A 25716-nucleotide genomic window follows, 5' to 3' on the forward strand; every position below is an offset into this window, starting at 1 on the left:
GCGCTATGCTAAATGTATCTGGAGGCGGCCGTGGCAGGCGGCGGCACGGGTTTGCAGCTTTGACCAGAGGTAGGCAAGTGATCAAAAAAGCGGGCTACCGTGAAAGCTGCGTTCGAAGATTCATCCATGGCCGAGCCATACGGTGATCGAGTTCCCATTTAGAAAAATAACGCTTGCTAAATGCGGATGGATGGATGGATGGATGGATGGATGGATGGATGGATGGATACGGCTGAACCCTTTACATCGGGCGGTGGCTCAAGCCACCTAGCCATGTCTTGTGAAATTTTACTCCTGTCTTGCTTTTAGCCACCAATCAGATAACCTTCGCTTGGTTACTTCTAACCTCTTAAAATCCACTTTCCCTTCACTATCCCTAAACCCCAATGCCTTGGGTAAGTCAGCCCAGCTGCCTTCCACTGTAGGGTGAAGCCCTTTACAGAAAAGTATCAAGTGTTCAGCCGTTTCCTCGTCCTCTCCGCACGCAATGCACAAAGTGTCTATCTCCTGGTACCTGACTCTATACTCTATACGCCTCCACCTGGTGGCGTCATGTAGCGAAGAACGACATGCATTTTTGCCGTCATAGAACCCTCTTCCAGCCAATGGCATCGGCCGATTCACTAGAGCGTGGTAGCGTGGCATATGCAGGGATAGTCTTCTCCCTGAATTGTCACGCCACTTCTTGCACGGCCACACTAGCAGGTTCATGAGAATCGGGCGATGATTTTGGTTGGAAGGGGTCTTTTGTTGGGGAAAAGGCACTTTGTTCTTGAGTTATATAGGACTAGGTGTTCTGCAATACAGCCAACCACATCACCTCGCTCCTCCCTTTCTAAATCCTCTCTCTCTCTACGCCACAGCGTTGCGCGCTGCGAGTGAGGAAGAGAGCGGTCGAAGGCGCTCACGGCATCGTCGATGTGTTTCCGCTCCTCCGCGGAGGCGTCCCGCGGGAACCGGCGGCGCCCTGCGAAGTTCCAGATGCTCTTTGTGGATCCGGGCTGCGGGCCGACCAGCAGATTAAACAGCTTGTCCATTCCCCAGCTCTCGAACGAGAAGGCCAACGTGTGATGCGTGTGACCTGCCCGGTAGTCCAGCATGCTCACGTACAGGTTGCGAGGAAGGTAGCTGTCTCGGGAGCGGATCATCCCCGACAGTGTCATGCCGCCAAAGTCGTACTTCGCTGCGAAGGCGAGAATACAGGAAAGGGGCTTCGGAGACGTGCAGCGAACTGCCAAAGAAATCTCACCGTGGAATTACTTCTTTTCAGTTTGTAATTGCAGTACGACACTGGTTCGTTGATTGTGACAGTGTATGCTTATGCGTACGTGTTCGCAGAAGTTTTGTGCCCTGAAGGAAGCAGCTGCTGACGACGCGAGTTATCGGCGCGACGTCCGAAGCCGCCCGCGCTTATCTCGGAACCAACAAGTAAACGCATGCGCATACGGTGGCGGCACAGCGCGCGTGCAAAAGCGGGCTGGCACTTTAGCGCCTAAGGCCGATCTTCCCGTGTGCAATGACACCATGCGGCAAGCAGTAGTGGTGCCACGGTTAAAGCCTGTACAAATAATCTAGCTCTCGGTACCGCAACGAAAGACACGCATTGTCCAGAAAAATGACAATTGGTTTTTAGGGAAAGAAAATGGCGCAGTATCTGTCTCACATCTCAGCAGACACATGAGCAGAGCGCGCCGTAAGGGAAGGGGTAAAAGAGTGACTGAGAGAAGAAGGGAAGAAAGAAATGCCACAGTGGAGGGCTCTGGAATAATTTCAACCACCTGGGGATCTTTAACGTGTACTGACATCGCACAGCAGACGGGCGCCTTTGCGTTTCGCCTCCATCGAAATGCGGACAGGGCTGTTTGTGTTCCTTCTGTTGCGCACACTTCAGAGTTTTATCAATTCTTTATCTGCGTGGCTGGTCCTTCTCGCCTCCTGTATTTTCTCCTGTACACACAGTGTTGACGTACTCTGCAATAACTGGCAGCTCAGCCACACTATCTTCGTCCACTGGGCATAAAGGACGCTATCCAAGGGCCACATTTTGGAAGAGTTCTTTTTGTTATTCATTCTTTTGCATTTCTGCTATTGGTAGATGTGGCTTCTGAAGCCATGACTGGCAGCCGAACAAGCACCCGCCGTGGTGGCTCAGTGGTTAGAGTGCTCGGTTACTGATCCGGAGTTCCCGGGTTCGAACACGACCGCGGCGGCTGCGTTTTTATGTAGAAAAAACGCTAAGGCACCCGTGTGCTGTGCGATGAATAATAATATTAATTGGTTTTTAGGGAAAGGAAATGGCGCAGTATCTGGCTCATATATCGTTGGACACCTGAACCGCGCCATAAGGGATGGGATAAAGGATCCCTGGGAATGAAAGAAGAAAGGAAGAAGAGGTGCCGTAGTGGAGGGCTCCGGAATAATTTCGACCACCTGGGGATCTTTAACGTGCACTGACATCGCATAGCACACGCGCGCTTTAGCGTTTTTCCTCCATAAAAACGCAGCCGCTGCGGTCGGGTTCGAACCCGGGAACTCCGGATCAGTAGTCGAGCGCCCTAACCACTGAGCCACCGTGACGGGTGCGATGTCAGTGCACGTTATAGATCCCCAGGTGGTCAAAATTATTCCGGAGCCCTCCACTATGGCACCTCTCTCTTCCTTCCCTCTTACACTCCCTCCTTTATCCCTTCCCTTACGGCGCGGTTCACGTGCCCAAAGATATATGAGACACATACTGTGCCATTTCCTTTCCCCAAAAACCAATTATTATTATTATTAGCCAAACAAGCAACGTCATTCGCCAGCTCCGGTATTAACAACGAAGGAAAATAACTAACTGTGAAAAGAATCCTCACTATATACGGCCACAAATTGGCCTCAGCCGTGACTGGAATGTGAACTATAAGGATGGTAGCACGCAGCACTTCTAGTCATGTGCTTCAAGTAATACGGCCGTCATCATCACTCGTTGGGTAGGGAAGAAGTAAAAAAAAATATCAAGGTCACATAATTGCATTGTGTTGTAATGCGGCAGCATTACCAGGTGTGGATACCTTTCATTTCCGATCTGGTAAAATCACTACTGGTCTGTTGACCTCACAGTTCTAACCAACCAATCAGCGAACTGAGCTTCCGGAGACAAATTTTCTTCTGTAGTCTTCTGTAGCGTCGAACTGCTTCGCGATTGTGTTTGATTGTTCCCAGAGTGGATGTAACGCTTTGCGGCCTTTACCAACTCAGTCCGAACATACAGCCATGGTTAGAAATATTTAGGCCGCAGAGTTCGCTTTTTGATCGAGGCTACGCGTGCGTACGAGCACAAACTCGCGGGCTTACGGTTGTATCCGGAGGAGACGACCAAGTGGGACGACGCCATGTCGATGTAGTTTCGGAATCGAGGGACGTTGTCCCACAGGGGCAGAACGTAGCGCAGGTGCTGAGCGCTGGAGAAGAAACAGAATAAAATATAAGCAGGGACACACAAGTAATAGTAGCAGTTCAAGGAAGTAGCCTTAAATGCAGTGCCTGGCGAAAGGTATGTAAGCAAGCCGGCCAAATGTGGCGCTTTGGTAGGGCTGCTACTTTCAATCAGGGAAAAGCCATCAGCAGAACGTGTTTATTTCTACGACACAATTAGTAGCCTCACGTACCAGCAAGGCGCAGCTAAAACCATTGCAGGATTGTTGTGACCAGGCCTGCTGTAGAAGCCAGAATGCAGCCATTCGCCGTATATACATTCACAAAACGAACGAAACCGTCGTCTACTGAACGGCCAACAGTGTGGCTAGAAGGCATCAGCAGGCTCAATATCTGCGGTTTGGCGGTGGTGGTAAAGCATGTGCCAGCGTACAAGCTACAGTCCACAACGTACAACGTACAGCATACAAGCAAGCACAAGCCGTCGACCTTGCCCATGAGCTCGCCGCCTCGCTACATGTGACACGTAACATGAGACAGAGGCGGCATCTACCTAGGGAGTACTAAGGACACCGGGGAACGGCGCCGATACATGACCAGCACCGTACTCGTGGTGGAATCTTATGGTGTGGACTCGTGGTGTGGAGCTCTCTCAAAGGGTAACTCCGGCGTTTTCTCTACCTATTCCCGTTTTACTGAACCTTTCATGGTGCGGTCTACGCAGTTGTCTGGTCCTTTGTGCCGAGCTTCGCAGCGGGGCGGTGTTTTGTTGCAGCGAAACTGAATTTTAGGATTTCGCATTTCTTGACCTCAATGCCCAGCGAGCGGCCAAACTCAGCAGTGCCCTGGAATAGGGGCGCCGACCTCTGCAAGACGGAAGGAGACATCTGCTTGAAGATGAAGACCTCTGTGTGACCGAAAGACCTTGTTAGAGCATTAAAGTGTATCCTATCCTATCCTATCCTTGACCTCAATCGGGGAGATTTCTACGGACAACTTTGCGTGCGTGACGTCACTCGACGCGCGGCTTTCAATATTCCTTCTGCGCTTGCTGAAGGACAAAATTTCGAGCTGGCTTTTGGTCATTTCAGACACAAGCTCAATTACAGTCGCCAGTTTAGCCAATCAATTCTTTGCCCCTCTTATGACTTGCATAAAAAACAATGGGGTGCGTTTCTGACAACAGCACAAAACTATAAGCATCACAAGGAGGGATCTGCGCATATATTGCTTGTTGTGGTGCAAACTTACAATATGTGAAAAACTGCGTTCATAAACAACGTTCAATTGAAGAACAGTGCTTCTCCAGAATTTGGGGGTACGACAGAGACGCTATTCTGGCAAACAGCCTCCGTATAAATGTCCAGCACTCCTTGCTTCTGGGACTCAGAGGCGGCATGAAGATCTCTTAAATCCTGCTTGAAATTCAGTAGCTTATGTTCTGCCTCTTAACAGCGCCCTCATTTTACGCCCTCATATACTGTACTGAGCTCAAATATGTACATTTTTTTCTCAGTAAAAATCGATTTCTTTGCTGTTCTTTGAGGCTGTATTGATGTTTGTCTGGAGGCAAAAGACACATATATTGCTGGAAGAATTGATTGAAGAACAGAATATTTTTCTCCCGCTACTCGATTCAATATCGTGACGTCCAGACCAAAAGAGACTCTGTGATTACCGCTAAGAAACAAATGCCGGTACACCTTAGCCTCAGTGATCCGCCAAAGAAAGACTGTCTTGACGTCTCTACAGTTTGCTCAAGAAAACAGGAGACAGCAGGGACACCTGCATTTAGTTTCAGAAGCGTCTTTGGCACTAGAACATGCTAGTCCATGAATGCAGGTTAAATGAAATTTGTTTCAGAGTGAAAGCTCCGCTACGCGAGGTACAACTTCTGATTTAGCTTTGATTTGTCGCTGTGATCTTCAATGGGTAGCAAGGTCAAACTAGGACTTAGTCATTCTGCCATAGCCATAATATATTAAGTATGGCATCAGGGTGTATCTGAAGACCAACTACCTTGACCACTATCCAGCAGTCATGCAACATTTGACTTTTAACTTTTAACCTCTGACTTTGACATTTGATCTTTATAGCTGAGACTCGCATCTCTTGCTGTGACGTCATGCGATGACGTACCAACGACGTCACACCATTCTTCGCTACAAATACCGCCGGCTTTTCTTTCGACCATCTACTAGGTTCAGCTGGGCTGAATCTCTGCCAATTTTCAGTCATTTTAATGTCAGCGAGAGACGGGAGAAGCGGTGGCTCTGCAATCACTCTGACGAGACTCACAGTTCGCGGTGACAGGGGTACTTGGACTCGGCCAGTGAGCGGAATGCGCTGGTCACCAGTGCCGCCACCTGGTCGCTGGGGTCGGTGACGACCTCTAGGGCGATGTGGCGGAGCACATAGAGATCCGGGTTTGTCGCTAGGATCACGACTAAAGCGGCGCTGCGGATCTCGCTCGGCTCGCTGGTGTTGTGGAACACGGGAAGCGCTATAGAACGAGCCTGCGAGGAACGACCGAACGTCTCGAAAGACTGCCATGCGAAGCCCTTCGAATATTGCGCGTTCGCTAGTCAAAGCAGACTGCATAGGAGCGGCAGGAACTTGCACTGGTGACTGGAGATTTTCTATCGCCCAATTACGTGACGGGGAGGATGAAATGTGACGCACTAGCACAGAAGTCATGTGACCGCACCTACAGTGGTGCAGTCACAAACAGGGAGCAGGCAAATCCTATTAGGTCTAAGGAAAATTAAGTTAAGCAAGTCCAAGGCAACGCCTTTGAGCGAGTGTTCAGTGTACCCGCCATACCAGTTCACGAGTTCACCCAGTGTTCGGCTCGGCTGAACCTATTGATGTTATGGCCTCGGACGACTTTCATTTTTAAACGTATTTCTTGTCCCCTTCTTTCTGCACTTTCCTCTTGCTGTAGACGTGTTGCTCATCATGTACAGCCCAATTCTTTTTTGATTGGCTGGTAATAGGTCGGGCCGACTATCGGTAGTGCTGGGTGTACTGTGAACAGTGAACAGCGCAGTAATAGTTCACCCTATCTTTTTGTTTTCTACCATTGCCTATTTTCATGGTCTTTTTGTATTGTACGTTGTATGTACATATACGATTTGCGCTATGTATTTCTTTGCTCAATCTTCTCGGCCAAGTAGTCTCCTCCTGATCCTTGAGAGCTCGCCTTTTCAGCTTTGAGTGCTGTGGTGCGGTTTCTATGTCCTATGGACTTTAAAACTTGAACCTGGTGGTGCAGCTGCCCAGAGCTCCTAGAAATTGCCAGTCGCGAAACCTCCCATATTGTCGTCGCATAAAAAACCGTAGCCCGAGTGGGCCGAAATTCTGGTGTTTACGGATTACCGCGACACCCGTATTAATTAACTAAATTGTTCTCGTATTGGAAACCTCGAGATCGATAATAAATGCACAACCACCTGGCAACAAAGTTAGAGCAACAAATAGGGCTGCAAAAAATAGCTGCCGCAATGAAGGTGTTAACAAACAGAGCATAAAAAGATAAGTTGCATTCTAGCTAAGAGAGCTTTATCGGAAACGACAGCAACCGTGTTTTACTACACCCCAGTGATAAGGCGGCCACGCTTCGACACGTACTGGGACCACCGCTTACCAATGTATGGTGGTGCTTGCTAGCCTGCTTGAGGGACCACAGGGCGGCCATCCTCTTACGTTCGTTGGCGTGCCACTTGGGGGAGATGAATCGCTCCAGGTAGCGGACGGCCTTGCGTGTTCCCAAGTTGCCAGCCACTCGCAGGAACACTGTGGTCTCATGCTCAGGCTCCTGCTCAACGTCCTTCGGAGTGACGGAGTACTGAAACGGTAAGGCATGCCCCGTCTCAGGAGCTCCGCAGCCGCAGACATCCCTGTGTACCACGTTCGTTTGCAACGGTACTAACGAGGCAGACTCGTTCTCCGACAAGTATTTGAACTGGGCGCAATTTACCACTTCCAGCGACCGCTTTACTCTTATCCTACCCAATCAGGATCACATATAGTCTGTGCAATGCACCAAATAATCGGCTGACATCTGACCATTGGTTCAAAGTCAAACAACTCACTGTGACAGTTTCGTGGCATTGCTCACCTTTTTGCACGCATATGCACCCTGCTGGAAAGGATGGGGTTATGTGGCAATAAAATGGAGTAGCAGATAGGTGATGCAATTCTGAGTCCCACAAAAAAGCGTTCACTATGCTTATCTTTAGCTCAACTTGTAACTCCTGCTGTCCAGTTCACTCCCTGGCACATGCTGCCGTCTTCACGCCTTCGTCATACTGGTATAGGAGAGGTCCGCGAAGCCGGCCCCGATCCTGGCCGCTAGGTCGACGGACGAGGACAGTATTGGTTTTCCTCGTGTGGATGAGTTCCCCAGAAATAGCGTTGATTAGGGAAGAAAGTTGGGGAAGTTTGTACAGACTCACGGTAGACAAGAGCTTGGTGGACAACATAGACTGAATATAAGACACTGGATGGGACAGGCATTGCTTTTTCTTTGTCCCGTGCCGTTTCTTTCTTAACGTCCGTATTTCACCACTCTGTTGTCTACCATGAATGTTCCCCGTGGAGAAGACTCACATTGAAGAAGTGCGAGACGATCTCGGGCCTGCAGGTTCCCTTGTCTTCTTCGTGGTCGTCGTGGGAGTGCTTGCAGCCATTGCCGCCGGCGATGGCACTGGCGGCTAGCTTGCAGACAGACCAGGCTCCACGGTAGCTCTTCACGGATTCCGTCTTGCACGAGTCCTGGAGGGAGTAACGAAAAACATACGCGATTCTTTTCCGGGAACAAAACTGGCGCTATGGCCAGCGGTGACCTGACACACTAGAAAGAAGATAGAAAAGAGCACTCAATGTGAACTCGTTCACACTTAAATTGGCGGCTCCATAATTTCAGTGCTGGGTACTTTCAAGCAGTAAGAGCATTAAGATAACAGAGTCCGTATAAATGTTTCTCAAAACTGATTGGTGGCTGTTAGAGAAATCTTGCGCGCTGCGCCTTTGAGAAAACCGATGCACAACGCGGTCAGCGTACTGTCATTGTCTTGTATTATCCATGCCGTTCATTCTCTAGATTGCAACCGGTATCTTGTTCTCCGCTCACCTCTCACAGTCTTGCAGAAAAGTGAAAATCTCTTGCTCTACCTTCCGATTTTTCTTCAGCCTACGCCCTGACGCCATGACCCTAAATGAGGCCATAGTAGAGACAGGACAAGTAGTTGGGTGCAAGTGGGTGGGTAGAGCGATGGGAAGAACACCACTACCCCACCAGAGACTCAAGCAAGTAGTAAGGGCACTCTCGCACCTCACCCGCCGTGTCTCGGGCCACCGCAGACGCATGAAAGAGCGAGACCTATGTCGTCTTTAAGCCTTTGTACTCAGCCGCTTGCTTTACTCCTCCCCATATCTGCACCTCTCTCGCCGTGACGTTGACGTGTTGGATGCGCTCATTCGTCGGGCATACAGGGTCGCCCTACACCTTCCCATAAACACACCTACCGACCAACTCTGACAACTAGGCCTTCACAACACAATCAGGGAACTTGCCGACGCACAACGCGAAGCCCAATATCTTCCACTCACACAAACCGCCACTGGCCGGCATATCCTGTGTTCCCTTGAAATCCGGATACCGGCCAGTGATCCAACATTACTCTGCATATCAAGACCCTCTACACCAAAAATTGCTCATTAAACCTCTCCCCCGCAACTTGCACCCTGAGCACTACGATCAACGCCGTAGAGCTCGTGCTAAATCACTCCACCGATATTACGGCTCCGAACCGGACGCCGTATGAGCAGACGCAGCCTGCACGGGCGATGAAGTGGTCGCTGTTGTGACGGATCTCACTCTCTCCCTCATTGATACCCCCCCCCCCCCCCCTCCCAGAGACACCTCCCCCGAAGCCGAAGAGGAAGCCGCCATTGCCCTCGCTACTGCCCGCACAAAAGTGCGATATGTTTTATCAGATTCAAAAGCTCCAATCCGAAATGTCGCACGAGGCCGAATCCACGTTCCCGCTTTTGCATATTGGACCCGCCTGGTGCACCCACGCCCCGCCACGTGGAGCTGATTTGGGTGCTGGCGCACTCCAGGTAACCTGGAAGCGAGTCCATAACCTTTTGTCCCGAGGTTACTTAAACCGGGCTCTGGCGGCCTTCCATCTAAGATTTACAAAGGAGCGCGCGCACACTTTCAGCGAGCTGACGCAGGCCTCCAAGGCCTTGCGTCAGCTAGACCCCCACCCCCACAAGTCTCAGCACTCGACAGAAAACTCTTTGGTGCAAATTACACGCACTCTCACTCTACTCTTACCCTTTCTCACTATCACCCCTTTTTCTTCACTTTATCCTGTACTATCTGACCCAAACCTCTTGCTTCTGCTCTCCGTCTCCTCTCTCAAAGCCCGGCGGATCCTCCCCCGCGGGGCCTAGATCACCTTTAGACCTGGGAGGACTGGCAGACCCTGCTGCGCTCCGAGAACCCGGTCGTACAGACCAAAGCCACCGACCGGGCTGCCAGCGTTATGGACCACAAGAACAAAATCTCCTGAGTGCAGTGGGGCCATGCTGGGGCTCGGGAGCCTGCGTGCTCGAAACTCCTCTTTATAATAAAGTGTTTGAAGATGATGATGATGGGTTTCTTGACAAATCAAAGTGAACAAGGTAGGAGGTGATTGCCAATGTTTTGACAAAAAGACTTGTATTCGTCTGCATGCACTCTAAAAGAGGAGTGTCGTATGTTTCTTTTCTTCCCATTATTCGAAATGGCATTATTTATAGTTGGTAAGTGATTTAGAAAACATAATAAAGCATATAATACAGCCCTTAAAGTAGGAAAAATGGTATCTGAGAAAAACTCTGATTCGGTTAATTGCGACTTGTTCGTAACGAAAACTTCAGCAGAATAGGAACCTGTGCTAGTTGGCAGTTGTTGGCCGTATTGTATAACAGAAACGCGAAGAGACGAAACGTGGAGAGGAAAACAACCTTGCAATGGCAAGTAAAATATCTGTAAAAACGCAAGCCTCCCCAGCGTCACCTGGGACCGAGAATATATCGGGCAGACTGGTCGCTGTTTGAACAGGGGCGGATTTTGGGGCGATCGAAAGGGGGGGGGGGGGGTGACTGTTCTGTTAAACGAGAAATTTTGCCTGAAAATCAAAGCGCGAAGAAGATCACAGAAAGCTTTTTCATTTTCTAATGGCGCCACTCCTGCGTCAGCAAGCCATCCGTGAGTCCGTGAGCAGCGACTTGCGCTTATTGCATCGTCGAATTGGAAAGTGTTAGTGCTTTTCCTTGCACACAGATGTACTCACGCTAATGTCGTTGATGACGGCTGCGCTGGCTTCCTTCAGATTCAACTGGACCTTATTGTAGAAGTAGTGGGCGTCCAGCTGGCTCACTTCGTTGTTCTTGATCAGTGCCAGACCGAAGGCAATGTGCGGGTTCAACCCAACCGAAGCGAGGAGGTCCAGGAACACGTGCCTGCGACGCATATCGAAAATAGGTATGCACTCACGGAATACCAAAGAAGGAGGGAACAAGTCTTGGGTCACTGACCAATTGTCAAAAAACACTTAGCTGACGTTTCGGAACCACTACGGGTTCCATGTTCCCGGGATCCTTGTTGTGAACAAGGAACTCCTAGGGGTTCCAAAATGTCAGCTGTTTCTTTGACAATTGGTCAGTGACTCAAGGCTTGTTCAACCATGCTACTACCTGACCAGAACGACGTTCCGTCAAACCCTGGATTACAGCAAAGCAGGATGCTAATTAAGAGTACTCAAGCCATTTTGTTGCTTGGTTCCAACGAGTCTTCGTGGGTGGGCGAATCGAGTAAAGTGACAGGAACCCTACAAGCACTGCTCAGCGGCAATACTGGTTCATGAAAAAATGGCACCGGGCGTTTTAAAATCCTAGCCTTTACCACAGCAACACTGCATTCGCTCTAGCCCATATTCTTCCCGCTCTCCACATCTCTACCCGCACAGACCATGTTCATAAAGTAAAACCTATATTTGCCAGGACTAACGCTTATCAAAATTCGCCTCTAGTTTTATCTGTTGCCGAATGGAACTCGCTACCTGCAATCATTGTCTCGCTTACGGAATCATCATCATTTCATGCAGCACTGCTAACCTTTTTAGAGTGTGTCAACCTGTCCGAAACCACATTTCCTTGATTATTTACTTAAACAGTGTTTTCAAGTGCTTGGCATTGTGTAAAATTCATTCCGCTTCATCTGATATGTATCTGTGTAGGCTGTTTATCTAAATGTTTATTTGATTGTATCCTTAAACTCGTGTTCCGATGGGTACTGATTGTTTGCTTCACATTTTAGGTTCTTATGTGTGTTTCACGCTACTAAACATTGTATAAACTTCGTTACTCTTTCCTTTCTTTCTTTCTTTCTTTCTTTCTTTCTTTCTTTCTTTCTTTCTTTCTTTCTTTCTTTCTTTCTTTCTTTCTTTCTTTCTTTGCTTCTGCTAGATGTTATTTATGGTTCCTAATGCCTTCATATATTTACATTGTACAGATTTCACTCATGCTTGAACTTTTTCGTCCCCCCCTATGTAATGCCCTAATGGGCCCTTAGGGTACTCAAATAAATAAATAAATAAATAAATAAATAAATAAATAAATAAATAAATAAATAAATAACTGTTTCATTTTGACCGAAGTTTCACGCAGTGAAGTGTCTTTTCTCGATGCTGAACTGAGGCACTTGGTAAAGCGCTTCTACCTGACGCCTATGCATGTAATTTGCAACCAAATGGTGCCATTTAACATTGTAGTGAAAACTTACTGCTACCAATAGTATGGCGTTTAGATTATTTCGCCACTTACACAACATACAAAAGAGACAGATGGAGTGTTTCCTTGTCTGGAACGTGGTGAGACGTACTGCCAAAAATAAATAATGATGGGGTGAAAGCTTTAGAGATAGACATCAAGTACACTCGAACAATTATTGTGTCGAATGTGGCATCCATCTCTCGCGCTTTCACCTTTGTCTCAGCGCTGGTAGCTTGTTGCACCATAGTTACGCAGCAAGCGTTTTTGTCGCTCTTGTGCTTCTATCTCCGTGCATGTGCAGCTGGAGAGTGTCTCCCCTCTTAACAGTTAGTTTTGGCTATAACAATAGGTCGTTGCTCAAAGAGAGACACCGGACGAACCAACAGAGTATATAAAGCACAGACGATAACTCCCCCCAGATTTATTTTTGAATTTGAATTTTGGGAATTTGTTTCTGTTGCCACACCGTAGGGATTACGCACTTGATATGATGGAAATCTACTCCAGGCTTGGAAGAATACCCTGCACAGTGAAGGGAGTGCCCTAAAAGAGAGCTTACTCTCTTTACAACAGCATAATCTTACCGGTACTCACCTACGGGGCAGAAACGTGGAGGCTACGAAAAGAGTTCAGCTTAAATTAAGGACAACGCAGCGAGCCATGGAAAGAAAAATGATAGGTGTAACGTTAAGAGATCGGAAGCGGTCAGAGTGGGTGAGGGAACAAACACGGGTTAATGACATCCTAGTCGAAATCAAGAGAAAGAAATGGGCTTGGGCAGGGCATGTAATGCGAAGGCAAGATAACCGCTGGTCTTTAAGGGTAACGGAGTGGGTTACAAGAGAAAGTAAGCGTAGCAGGGGGCGGCAGAAGATTAGATGGGCGGATGAGATTAAGAAGTTTGCAGGCAAAGGCTGGATGCAGCTGGCAAAGGATAGGGTTAATTGGAGAGACATGGGAGAGGCCTTTGCCCTGCAGTGGGTGTAGTAAGGCTGATGATGATGATGACTCTCTTTTTACTCCTTTCGTGCCCGGAGTGCACCCTCGTCGGTGGCCGTCCTTCTGGCAGTGCCAAAGAACGTTCCAGGCACCAGGCATATACTCACAGGATGCTCTCCTTGATGTCGTCTGGTGCGGTGACCACGTGGTTGCGGTACACGTCGTTGATGTGCTCGTAGTCGAAGGCCGAGAAAGAGCTGAAGAGAAAGAAGAAGAGCTTGCCGCCACTCCCTTCGATGTCGATCTCCTTGATGCCCTCGTCGGTGTACTCCAGTTGCGCCAGCCTCCGAAGGCCGTCCACAAACTGCGCACAGTGGGGGAATGGTTTTCGCGGTGATCGATGCTTCCAGAAAGGAGCCACAGGGGACCCCTCTCTCCGTAGGGACCCCTCACCCGTAAGTAATGCAGTACGACTTGAGAGACGTGCGAGTTTTAGCAAAGGATAAGAATGCCACGCCATTGACGCCACTTGACAAAGGAAGCAGAAAAACTAGAAATGGCCTATTTTCACCACATAGCGGGTATTGACCGAGTAAAGTGCATGTAACAGAACAGCGATGCTTCTTTACAAACAGCTCAGGTCATGAAATGTGTGCTCAGCACAGATATGCGTAGAAAGTAACGTTTTTTTTCTGAGTGTTTTCAGATTGGAACCATTGGCAGCTAGACAATGCCACCACCGCGTCTAATGGTATGCACACACCGTAACAGCCAGCCTGTTCCTATGAAACTTCAAATCCATAAACGCTTGAGCGCTCAATAAATGTTTCACTGAATAAAGATAACTCCTTTAAGTACTCCTACGTATCATCGCATTTTCCTCACATCCCGGCAAACCACCAACTATTTTCCATTCTCTTACGTGTCGGCCACAGCAGGTCAGATGCTTGCCACTCAGTGGGGCTGTAGTTAAGGCGCCATTACTTTGAAATTTTTAATTCAATAGGAATATAATCCCCATCGGTCCAAATTTCGTCTTCAGTCATAAAATTCCCACTAGCTGAAGGCAAGTGACGGCACTAAACCGGAAGAGACGTTCCTTCCGGTAAATTCATCAACGGCTGCTAATGCTATGCCCTTGCAAGCACCCAATCAGATGTCCCTTTGATTTTTTTCTTTCATATTTCCGAACACACACCCACACGCACATTCGACAAGCTCTTGCGGCAAGGTGGGAGAATTTTCTTACGGAGTCCTTGTTAGGCTTGCGGCCTAAGATCGCGAAGAAACCATTCAGGTGCTTCAGTTCTTCGTGATCCTTGAGGTCGCGGGCTACGGGGAACTCCTGGGCCAGGGAGTGTTCCTTCTCGATGTCGCCCTCGGCCAGCACAATGTCCTCCCCGGCGTCGTGCTCCTGCTCCAGGTCCAGGGTCTGGCTGCAAAGTTGTCATATCGCGGCTGAAGTTTCCCTCCTCACCCAGTTTTGCGGCTGTTAATTAATGAATCCCATTCTTGCACTTAACTGAGTGCTCCATCACGGCTACAGGAGCCCAAAAGTTAAATGCTATACTGAAGACAAATAGAAGTCAGCCTGTATCCTCCATAGACCACTTCAGAAGCCATACCGGTTTCGTTTCCTGCAATATGCATATAAAATGTATATACAGTTGAACCTCGTTAAAACGAAGTTTAAAAGAGGCCCAGCGATTACTTCTTTGAAGCCAGTGTTTTTATTTTTTTATTTTTACAGAAAACCTACGTCACCTAGAAGGCATTATCGCATGGGAGGCAGTTTGAAAACAACGTGCTCATTTTCACACAAAAAGTAACAAGAACATTAAGCGAAGTTAACATCAAAGTAAAACAATACAGTAAGTGAACAGTATTAAAGGTAACAGAAAGCTTGAACAATAGTAAGACAGGAGTAGATTCTCAGGAATTCAGTCGGCAATAAAAATCGCGATTATCAAACAATGAAACATACTTTTCCGGCAACAAGTTCCAGTGTCTCACAGTTTGTGGAAAGAATGATTCAGAAAAACTGTTTGTATTAGAATTGTATTAGCGCACCTTCTTGGAGTGGTCGCGCCGAGTCGAGACGTAAGTTGGTTCCAAAAGGTAGTTACGACTATCAATTCCTGTTTGACAGAGCTTCCAAGGCAAATCGCCATTGCTTCGTTATCCGAAAGTTCGTTAGAAACCGTTTCGTTATAACGAGGTTCGACTCTATGTATGTGTCTCCGGTATAATAAATTTAGATGATGCTTAGCGCACGTCCTGTCTCGTTCTTTCGTTGTCCTCGTCTACAGCTGTATTCTTTTCTATCACGCAAGGTAACCAACCAGCCCAACTTTTCACCCTGAATACTTAGTTTAAACAACAAAGAAGCTACTCTCACCAAAACGAAGCTTTTACGAACTACAGAAATGATAAAAAAACGCAAAGAGGTGTCGTCATCATCAGTCGATTTCGCAAGTGAAATCCCTGCGTCGACATAGATTTGTGGGCGCTGATCTCAGAGGCAACAATTATACGCCGCCAGTACCTTTAAAACGGAAACTTGCCCTTTTCGGTTCGAACCCGACCACGGCGGCTGCGTTTTTATGGAGGAAAAACGCTAAGGCGCCCGTGTGCTGTGCGACCTCAGTGCACGTTAAAGATCCCCAGGTGGTCGAAATTATTCCGGAGCCCTCCACTAAGGCACCTCTTCGTCCTTTCTTCTTTCACTCCCTCCTTTATCCCTTCCCTTACGGCGCAGCTCAGGTGTCCAAAGATATATGATACAGATACGGCGCCATTTCCTTTCGCCCAAAACCAATTATTATTATTTTCGGTAAGGAAGTCACGATTTTGAATGAAAGCGGTGGGAAGATGTTTAAAACCAATTTTATCGCCGATGATTGCGTGTTCTGCTACCGTACAAATATCAGTATATCCAAGAAAAGCCAGAGAATAAATTTTTAATGAGAACATGACTTGGATATAGTTTGCTTTAAACGGAACACGCGCGCGGTGGGAAAATAGCATCGAAGTGCGCTCCGATAGCGGATTCACCCAGTGAAGTGAGTGCGCAGCCGGTCAGAACGGCGGAGACGTGCTCTACGTTTAACGCCGACTGCTGATAGCATCGCTGCTTCGCCCGGGCTGCCGATAAGGGAAACAAGAAAGAGCATAGCACAACGGTTACAAGGTCAGACGTGCGGGGTGGTTCATACTTCTTTTAAGCAGCGCAATGGCGCGGACGCAGACAGAAGAGGCACACATGACGCACACAGTGCTGTACCACACAATGGTTGTACCACCTACTCCCTCGATCGCTCGCTTGCTACCTTTAATTTTTGGGCTCCCGTAAATCTTCACCAAAATCTGGCAGTTCGGCATTTCGCGACTGTATTTATGTTCCTTCTTCAGCCAAGTGTACTTTCATTGGCGAGAAATTTATAGCTGAAGCTGCATTACCTTTTCTCGCTACTACGACTCGCGTTCATGAGTATACGTAACGTCGAGACTGGTTTTAATTTTTTTCGCTTTCTTGTTCGACATAACTACGCTATCGGCAGTGACGTAGCTGCTACCTTGGGCACCTCACCCCTTTGTCTTCTATCGTGTTGAATAAGAATAAAAGCATTATCTGATCGACGCCACCGCCGTGTATTTCATAAGATGGCGGGGGAGGGGGGAATGAGGGACTCATTTTTCTTTTCATTTTTTTTCACGCTGATAGAAGCCCCACGCTTTGTGACAAGACCCTCTTTATCAGAAAACAGTATTATTTCATAATAGATATAGACCACATTCAGATAGGCCTCAAAGAGTCGCTGATTTAAGCAGCTGTAGTCATCCCTGAAGAAATTCCGAACCGGTCTCGAAACTCAAGAGCAAATCTTTCAGGGGTTTGCTGTAGCATCTTTCATCCTATTTTAGTGTCTCTGTGTGTCAGGTTTACTAACCAAGGCCCGAATGTTGAACTACTTCTTCGGAAACGCTTACTTGAGCATGACGTGGAACTCCTTTCCTTCGCCGTGGCCCTTGAGCAGTTTAATCGATTCTGCCCAAGCATGCTCGATCACGTAGTGTTGAGCGGTTCCCTTGAGGTCGTAGTACACCTCGGAAGTGGCCGAGAGCTGGTGCTGCGCAAAACGAGCAAATAGAGAGTTCAAGCAGTTCATGCTAATGTAAAGTCTGCGTGAAACAGGCGTCTCCATGCAGCTTAGCACGCGTTTCTGGAATACTTATTTAACAGCTGGGAGAATCATCTTCCTCATCGGCATCGTCAGCCATAAACGGACTTACCGTCTTTGCCGCCTTTGCTAAAAGTAACTGAGCAGCCGCGCTGGCGGCCGGAGCCGGCCCACAACCTAGCGGCGGCGCTGCCGTCTCAAGCTCTGGCCGCTGCTATTCGGCTGCCAGTGCAAACTGGCTGACGTAAGCCTGCGCCCTCGCCCAGTATGACAGCGCGACAGCGATCCGAAGGCGCGATATAGCTCGCCGCATATGCTACCCGCTTACTTCTTATCATCTAAGGAAGGAAAGCTCGAGGGCACAGGCGTACGTCGAACCGTTTGCACTCGCAGCCGGCAACCGCAGCGCCGCCGCTCGGCCACTCCAGCCGCCATCGCGGCTGTTCGGTTAATTTTGGCAAAGATGGTACGAATACACTGCAAGGCAAACAGTTGATTTTCACCGATACCCGAACAGCTCTCTTCTTAGGCAGCCGCTGCTATCCTATCTCATCAATCCCATCACTTACTTTGCGGCATCCCGAAGTATGGCTACCTTGCCTTGTCTCAAAGATTTAAGCAGTGCACTGATGTCGCACAGCACAAGGACCCCTTTGCGGTCGCGTTCGAAGGAGGCGAAATGCAAAGCCACCCGTCTGTTGTGCGATGTCAGTTCACGTTAAAGAATCCTCGAGTGGTCGAAATTATTCCGGAGCCCTCCACTACGGCATCTCTTTCTTTTTTCACTCCCTCCTTTATCCCATCCCTTACGGCGCGGTTCAGGTGTCCAATAATATATGAGACAGATAGTGCGTCATTTCTTCGGGGAGCTCATTACTTGCGCGTTAAAAACGGAAATGTGGCACCTCTTCCTTTCTTTCCCTCCCTCCTTTATCCCTTCCCTTACGGCGCGGTTCAGGTGTCCAACGATATATGAGACAGATACTGCGCCATTTACTTTCCACAAAAAACCAATTAATAATAATGCTCAATGAAGTTCACTGTCTGGCCGTCATTACGAGACACTCACCGTCCTTTGTGCTTCGCAGTTGACGCAGACCGTGCGCTTCTGTCGCCCGTAGGAAGCGTAGATTTCGTGGTCGCACTTGTCGAGGTTTTTCACCTTGGTCACTTCGATGTGGCCGTGGTCCTCTTCGTGCACGATATACAGGGTGTCGCAGGGGCCATGCAGACCATCCTTCATGAACAAAGATATTTAGAACTTCATTGGCACTCTGCTTCCGGTTGGGCCCATGGTTCAGGTGTCGAGTTATTTCTACCACCTATGATTCGCTGCACTGTAGCCGCGTCTTCATTGCATGAGCAGAAAACTATAGAGAGTACTTACCATCGGATGAGATAGTGTATGACACCGTCACAAAGAGCAAATTTTTAATAAAGCTATTCACACTGAAGTCGTAAAATTCGTGCATTCTTTATTTTTTCGGCGTTGTAAAACTATTCCGAGGACTAGCTTTCTTTCTAAGCATCACATATCTGCCTACCCTGTAACATGGCTGGACGCCAGCCATCCCGGCCTTTCGTCCTCATTTGTTTCCTTTCGATCGGTGTGTGTTAACGCAATTATTTTGTTTATTGCATATATTTGCACAGACATGAGATGTAGCATTTATTGCGCTGTGCGTTCGATATTTCTCTAGTCGAACGGGTGCTTTATTTATGGGGTTGTTCAGCCAGTTAACCAAGTCATCTAGTCAGTCGTCTTTGAACGCTGTCTAGGGCCCCAAACCTTTACGATGATCAGGGTGTAGAAGTTTTGGCCGTTTAAATTTTGAGAGTACACTACCTTGGTGATTCAATAATTATGACGCTAGGCTTCTGAGCCTGAGGACACCGGTTCAGCTTTCAATGAAGGCTAAGCGCAAGGCGCCCGTCTGCCGTGCGATGTCAGGGCAGGTTAAAGAACACCAAGCAGTCGAAACTCATCCGGAGCCCTTCACTAAGGATTTCCTCAAAGTGTATATGCCGCCTTAAGAGGATAAACCCTATATACCCATCGAAATATGCGAAAATTTTTTTTTCTCATAAAATGCAGCCACGCATGAGGCTATGACATCTCATTCTTTTGAAGTTCTTGGAATCTTTACGAGTGGGAAGATATCTCACATGTTTTAAATTAGTTCTCTAAATGGTGCGCGATAGAGGTTTATTAGGCTGCTTTTGTTAACTGTACAAGCAGCGTCAATCGAAACCTCATCTGCTGTGCGCTTTCGACCTGGTAACTTTCACTACCAGTTTACCTCCTTGACGTGGTATCCATTGTCCTCCTGGTGCTCGTGGCGTCCCTTGACCAGGTCCAGTTGGAATAGGGACAGCACTCCCTTCTTCACGTTCCTCACCCACAGGGGCTCGCTCTTGCCGATCTCGATCTCTTCGATCTGATATGGATCGATAGAGGCACAGATCAGACCAGTCAAGCGATCGGACTAACTACAGAAACGATTTTGGTACTACAGAAAAGGTTGTGGTAAATAGAGACAAATTAGGTACGCGGAAAAAAGTTGGTCGCAACAACAGAGTAGATTCTTGGTATATCAGAGGTTCCTGTTGCAACATGAAGATTGTCTGTTGGATGACAGAAAATTGTGTCGTATTTTTTTTTAGAAGGAAACATCTAAAATGCACTGCATTGCCACTCTGTTAGGTATGACCCTCACCACCGAGATTGACTCTGGCATGACCCATTTTCCGAAACCCAACCCCATAGAGCGCTCACCAATACCTTCAAGAATGCATTTACAACTAGCCCCAGTAGTAGCTCTTTTGACATAGAGCGCCAAAGGAAGAAAAATCACAATAAAAGAACTGCACACTACAGGAAAACTAGTTCCACAGAAAAATGTTACAAAACAAAAGAAAAATTAGTCGTCACGACAAAACTGCAAACCATTTTGTCGCATTTCTGACCTGGTTTTATTGTTTTTTTTTCGGCTGGGTTTGCTAAAATATATTATAAAACAACTAGTGACTGATAAATATAGATTACTATCATTATTATTATCGCCTGACTCGGGTCATGACAACAGTCTCCCCAAATTACCTCTAATTATTCCTGTTTGAAACCAGCCTCGGCAAATTTATTCCATCAGATTTCCTTAGAATTTTACTTTATATTACTTTATTTCCAAAATACTTCAGTTTTGTCTCTGGTGACTCTGAGGAGTGTGGTGACTCTGAGTTGGTCAAGCTTTGCATAGCTTTCGTCCCTGACAACAAATTCAGTTTTGAGGAACACAAATGTTATAAGGGCGTGATTACTCATTGTCATCCACCCAACGTAGCCATACGGCTACAAAGAAAAGCTATACAGCTTCCACAGAAACTTTGTAGTTAAAGAAAATTTATTCCTGGTCCAGGGTTCGAACCCGGGACCACCGCTTCACCGGAGCAGTCGCTCTACCAACTGAGCTAATCGGTCATGTACAAGCGCAGAACAAACAGGGACAAAGAAGCGCTTGTACATAACTGCAATGCACCAACTAGCCCAAAGGTCTGTGCTCTTGAGCTAACCGGGACGGCTAGTATTTGGTAGGGCGGGAGCGAGGTGACCAATTTACTCGAAGAGAAAAGAGTTTTGGTCTAATGTTTAGAGGAATCCCCTAAGGTGGAGTAGGTTTGTAATGAGGGAGTAATTACTCATTGCCATCCACCCAAACGCATTTGGTAGAGCGACTACTCCAATTTGAGGGATTTCGTTAAATATTTGGCCAAATGTAAATGTTTTGGTTGATTCACTAACCGCTTGATTGGTTGACCAATTTATTGACACACCTATAACACAGGAGCGCGGTGTCTCTCAACTGTACCTTTTACATGGGAGAGCTGTGACCTTCATGCCGATCTGTACACACGCAAAGCCCGACACGTCACCCAAGTCCTAGCCCTGCGGCTGCCGCAGCGGCCTCTTGGACTCCTGTTTAGTCTATTAGAACAGCTTCATAACCCGGGCGTGGGTTTTCATAAATAAAATGTTTCACTCACACACTCGTTCACTCCTGAACACTTTATCGTCAGCAGCAATTTAAAAAAGAGTTGCGGAATTCGGCAGCGCCTCCAATGCAAGCACGGATCACTGTACCTTTCCCTCATCGAACTTGGCCGCGAAGGGGTGTTCGAGCGCGCCAACCAAGTGTTCGTTCGACGCGTAGTTGAACTCGTGATGGGCGACGTCGATGTGTTCAGATCTGAACGACTCAGCTTCAAAGTGGGCAATCTGTAAAGATAACGTGAGGGAGTCGCGGCAGGCCACATAATTTGCGATTTGCAGTTAATGAATGGAAGTTAGAAGCGCGTCCATTGAAACGAGGTCATGGCGCGTACCACCATGCTCGATATTTTTTATATTTTTCTAACCAGTCTGCCAAGCTGTATGGTGCTGCTCAGAAATTCTCCTTTTTTAAATACTAACTTTCCTAACTTCTTGGCTATACGAATTTTAAACCCTGACCTTGTAGCTTTTAGATTACTGCCCCGCTTTTAAGACATCAATTCTCCAACCGTTCCTTGTTAACGTGGACAGTTTTCGGTTGAACAGTGTGACATAGCTTCAATGGCTAGAATTTTTAAGAGGAGGGATCAGCGTTGCGTTTTTGCTCACTTAAGGCAGCAGTTCCAATCCCCTTGCTAAAAATTTTTTTCTAGTAATTTTTTTTCACACTAAGAATTAACTGCACTCAAGGCATTTGCCACCTGCACTGAATTTGACTTAAATTCCACGTTAGAATCTGAGAACTCTGAATCAAAAGTGCCACTTAAAAGTTGTAAGACGAGCCGGGAGGAGAAATTGTAAGTTGGGGTACTCTACTGTTGAGCGAACAAAATGAACGTCATTTGGGGCACTGCTGAAGCTCCACATTGTTGGTGGGTTAGAAGAACTCGAGTTCTCACAGCTGAATAGTTTCGAAGCTTTACAGGTATGGTGCTAGTGGTGGTAGCGGTTTTATTAAAAATAATAGTAAAAAGGAAGGAAAAGATTCTTGCTAGCCCCGGCATCTGCCATCGATACTGAAGCACCTGAGCTGGGGCAGCGGAAATAAAGGATAGCAGGCATAATGGAGAAATGAAATGAAAGAGGTGAGGGGACAGGAAGAGAGGATAGGGGGAGAAGTAATATGATTAACGGGGTGGAGAACCTATCATATAACCTACTGACCAAGGTTGTGAACACCCAGCCTACTTTAGAAGTTGGATCTCGCCTATGGGTAGTTCCCCACTTTTTGGCTTTTTGCGTGATTGTTAGAAGAGGTTGCTCAGAGTGCATCAATCTCCTTGTGAAAGGTTACCTTGAAGACGGTGTGGCCTGCCTTGGGCTGGACGATCACCTTGCTGCGGAAGGCCAGGCCCGATAAGTGGAACGGTTTCTCGGGGTTGCCGATGTGCAGGGTGCCCTTTTGTCTATACACATATTCCTTGCCCACCTCGAAGCCTGAGCAGAACCATCATCGTCATCTTCATAGTCATCATCACACCATCTACGTCCACTCTAGGAGAAAAGCCTCTCCCACTGATTTCTAATTAACCTGTTTTCCTTCTTTCAATTAACTTAACTTTTTCATCTCATTCATCCACCTGAATTTGTTGCCTCTGTTACGCTTACCATCAATTGAAGGCTACTCCAATATCCTAAGGGACCAGTGGTAATATTTTTGCCGCGTAACATGCACATCCCAGATACACTTTATTTTCTTGATTTCTCCTATAGGATATCATTAGCTCGCGTTTGTTTTTCGAGTTAATAGGATTTGAGCTGGAATCTTGGCTGAACAAATTAAACACAATATATTTGTGTTTCTGGTACATTCGAAGTACATTCGCCTTCTAGTAGAGCATCCGCTTCGCATTCGGGAGGTGCTTGGTTCGATCCCCACAGCTGCCGGATACCCACCGGCTTTCTAATGGGTACAAGGTATCCCCTGGCATGGTGCTCGGGTTTCTTGGGGTGAAATAATTGGGAAAAAGTGTCCTAGACCACGTCGTTAAGGTGTAGAGTTAGTGGTTCGTTCCGCCGTCAAACAACTTAAATCCGTTTCGTGCCGTAAAATCTCACATGTGGGACATTTTTAAAGAGATCGAAGGAGCTGCTATGTGAACGTAACAAGAATAACAAAGAGAGACGAACTGATATTGAAGTGTATTTGTTGCGTAGATGGCGTCAAAACGTTTCACTCACGAGTATAAAGAAACAAACTTATGTTAACCCCGCTTCCAGACCAATTCGTCCTAAAATGAATGTGAACCATGTGTTAGAGCAGTGTCTGATTTCCTGCTTATTCACAAACGCGCAGCCTTCACTGAGGGAGCAGTTATTGCTTAATAGGCAAGCGGCCATTTTTACGGCTGCAAGATGTCTGTTATCATTCCAGTTATCTGTCCAGAAGGGCGCGAAAGATTTTAAAAATTCGAAGTTTTTGTGACGCATGTACAAGAATTTTCGTCGGAGTTGTTGGGGAACATTCGTGTGAGAAAACAGGGAAGAATTTGAAAAGTGACAGGAACACCGTTACTGCCTGTGCTCTGTCGTTTCTTTAACTCAGCTAAAAAGACCGTCTAAAAATAAACAAAAATAGATAAGACTTGTGAATGCAGAGTTAGAAACTTGCAGCACGTTGACGAAAGTCAGTAAAAATAAGTGCACGGTGGTTCTTGTGGAGCTAGGAAGATACCTGAAATGTTTTCCTTTCAAGGGGTTGAAATACATAGTACGCGCGGTCTCTCGGTCCAACGATTGACCTAAAGTGTGGTCACATCACCCGCTGAGCCATCGTTTTACAACAGAATCTACCTCGAGTATACGGGATCGCTCGGGATCGAACCGAAGTTTAGTTGCGTGTATAAAAGGCAGGTCGTTTATTAAAGAATGTAGATGGAGTGTTTCGTTTCTTGTGGCGTCCATCGCACTCTCATCCTCACGCTGCCGAAAGATGGTATGGCGTGGTGTGTTATGTTATAGTATGATATGTATGGTTAGTGTCCTGAAGATGCTCGTTAACTATGAGATTCACCGTAATAGAGGGCACTCTGGATTAATTTGTTATACCAATGTCCAGTTTTTTAACGAGCCCTGACATCGCGCTGTACGCGGGTGTTTTTGGATTTCGCATCCATTGAAATTCGCTCGCCGCGACCAAAAGAAATGCGGCGGGTAAATGTTTCACAATTGTTTGCAGGATCGCAACAACTCTAAAAAGGCGATGCTGGACAACTAGACAAAGGCGACGACAAGACAAGGACAACACGATGATCTCGTTGGTGATTCGCTCACGCATACAGAAAGGTGCCGCATAACTTTGTTAATATCCACTTTCATGGAACGGCCAAAGGGTTTGTGTTTTCTTGCTCAGCATGGGCGCCAAGTATGCCAAATTTACCGGACACACGTAAGCAACATTCTTACGCATACACGAGTGTGTGCGATGGTTTGACTGATGGCCGCGCTTCGTTCCAATCGCATTGTTGAACGGCGCATGTCGCTAACACCCGAAAACAATAGGCTCGATCTTCGTCGGCACGCGTCTTTACAGATGCATTGATCTGAGATCCGGAAGGAGGGAGCACAGAGTCGATCACACTTGTCCAGAGTGCTCGGGCGGTGTGCTGCGGAGCAAATGAAGTGAAATATTTTCTCAGCTGCTTTGCTAGCGGTAAGGCGCTGGTGCCGGCGCGGTCCACGTGTCCATTCTGCTGCTCTCCAGCGCAACCATTATTAGTGAAAGTCATTACCTGCTTAAGAATTCCGCTTTATTTCCCCCGGACGGCACCTCTCGAGTACTCCAGACAAGTGTGATCGACTCTGTACATAAAAAGCACCACTGCATGATGCGCTTACCAGAGACAGCCACGGCGAGAAGCGTTAGCCATAGGACCTCCATGACGACCGTTCGGGATCTTTTCTTCATTCCGACAAGATCCCTGCAAAGGCGAATAACCTTGTGGAAGTCCTTAAATACTCTGCGGCCTGTAACTGCGATTGCGCGGTTGTCGCTGCTGAAAGCTAGAGTGGGGGCGTTACTGTAGAGGAGAAGGTGATACGGCTGTTTGCGGCCTTATTGCAACGTGAAACAGCAAAGCCCTTAGGCGGGTGGCTTTCTTTTTTACTTTTCGGGCCAAGAAATCTCAAATAAGGCTGGCCGATTGAGTTTCACGAGCGGTGCCCCTACTCTCGGATGTGGCGTGGGGTTCCGGTTTCAATGATTACGGCTGACGCGAGGTCTTCTGATTGCCGAAGGCAGACGTCGTAGGCCCCGCGGCGTCGGCTTACGACAAGGATGCTCATCTGCGGCCCTCGGTTCCC

The 25716-nt window shown here is 47.5% G+C and overlaps 1 protein-coding gene across 1 annotated transcript in view; it reads right to left on the reverse strand.

The window, feature by feature from the left end:
• LOC144110457 (vitellogenin-6-like) overlaps positions 1 to 25408 on the reverse strand; it is a 56297-nt gene extending 30889 nt beyond the window's left edge. The window contains exons 1-14 of the mRNA XM_077643360.1: positions 25252 to 25408; positions 22709 to 22851; positions 21505 to 21639; positions 19667 to 19804; positions 18436 to 18603; positions 17176 to 17315; positions 14435 to 14621; positions 13353 to 13549; positions 10767 to 10935; positions 8029 to 8193; positions 7064 to 7264; positions 5716 to 5933; positions 3337 to 3443; positions 909 to 1183 (exon numbers count right to left, since the gene is read on the reverse strand). Coding sequence (XP_077499486.1) covers positions 909 to 1183; positions 3337 to 3443; positions 5716 to 5933; positions 7064 to 7264; positions 8029 to 8193; positions 10767 to 10935; positions 13353 to 13549; positions 14435 to 14621; positions 17176 to 17315; positions 18436 to 18603; positions 19667 to 19804; positions 21505 to 21639; positions 22709 to 22851; positions 25252 to 25321 — 2313 coding nt within the window. The 5' untranslated portion in view covers positions 25322 to 25408. The remainder of the gene's footprint in view (positions 1 to 908; positions 1184 to 3336; positions 3444 to 5715; positions 5934 to 7063; positions 7265 to 8028; positions 8194 to 10766; positions 10936 to 13352; positions 13550 to 14434; positions 14622 to 17175; positions 17316 to 18435; positions 18604 to 19666; positions 19805 to 21504; positions 21640 to 22708; positions 22852 to 25251) is intronic.
• Positions 25409 to 25716: the final 308 nt, after the last annotated feature.

The sequence above is a fragment of the Amblyomma americanum genome, chromosome 11 (assembly GCF_052857255.1).
Source record: "Amblyomma americanum isolate KBUSLIRL-KWMA chromosome 11, ASM5285725v1, whole genome shotgun sequence".
NCBI classification, from domain to species: Eukaryota; Metazoa; Arthropoda; class Arachnida; order Ixodida; family Ixodidae; genus Amblyomma; species Amblyomma americanum.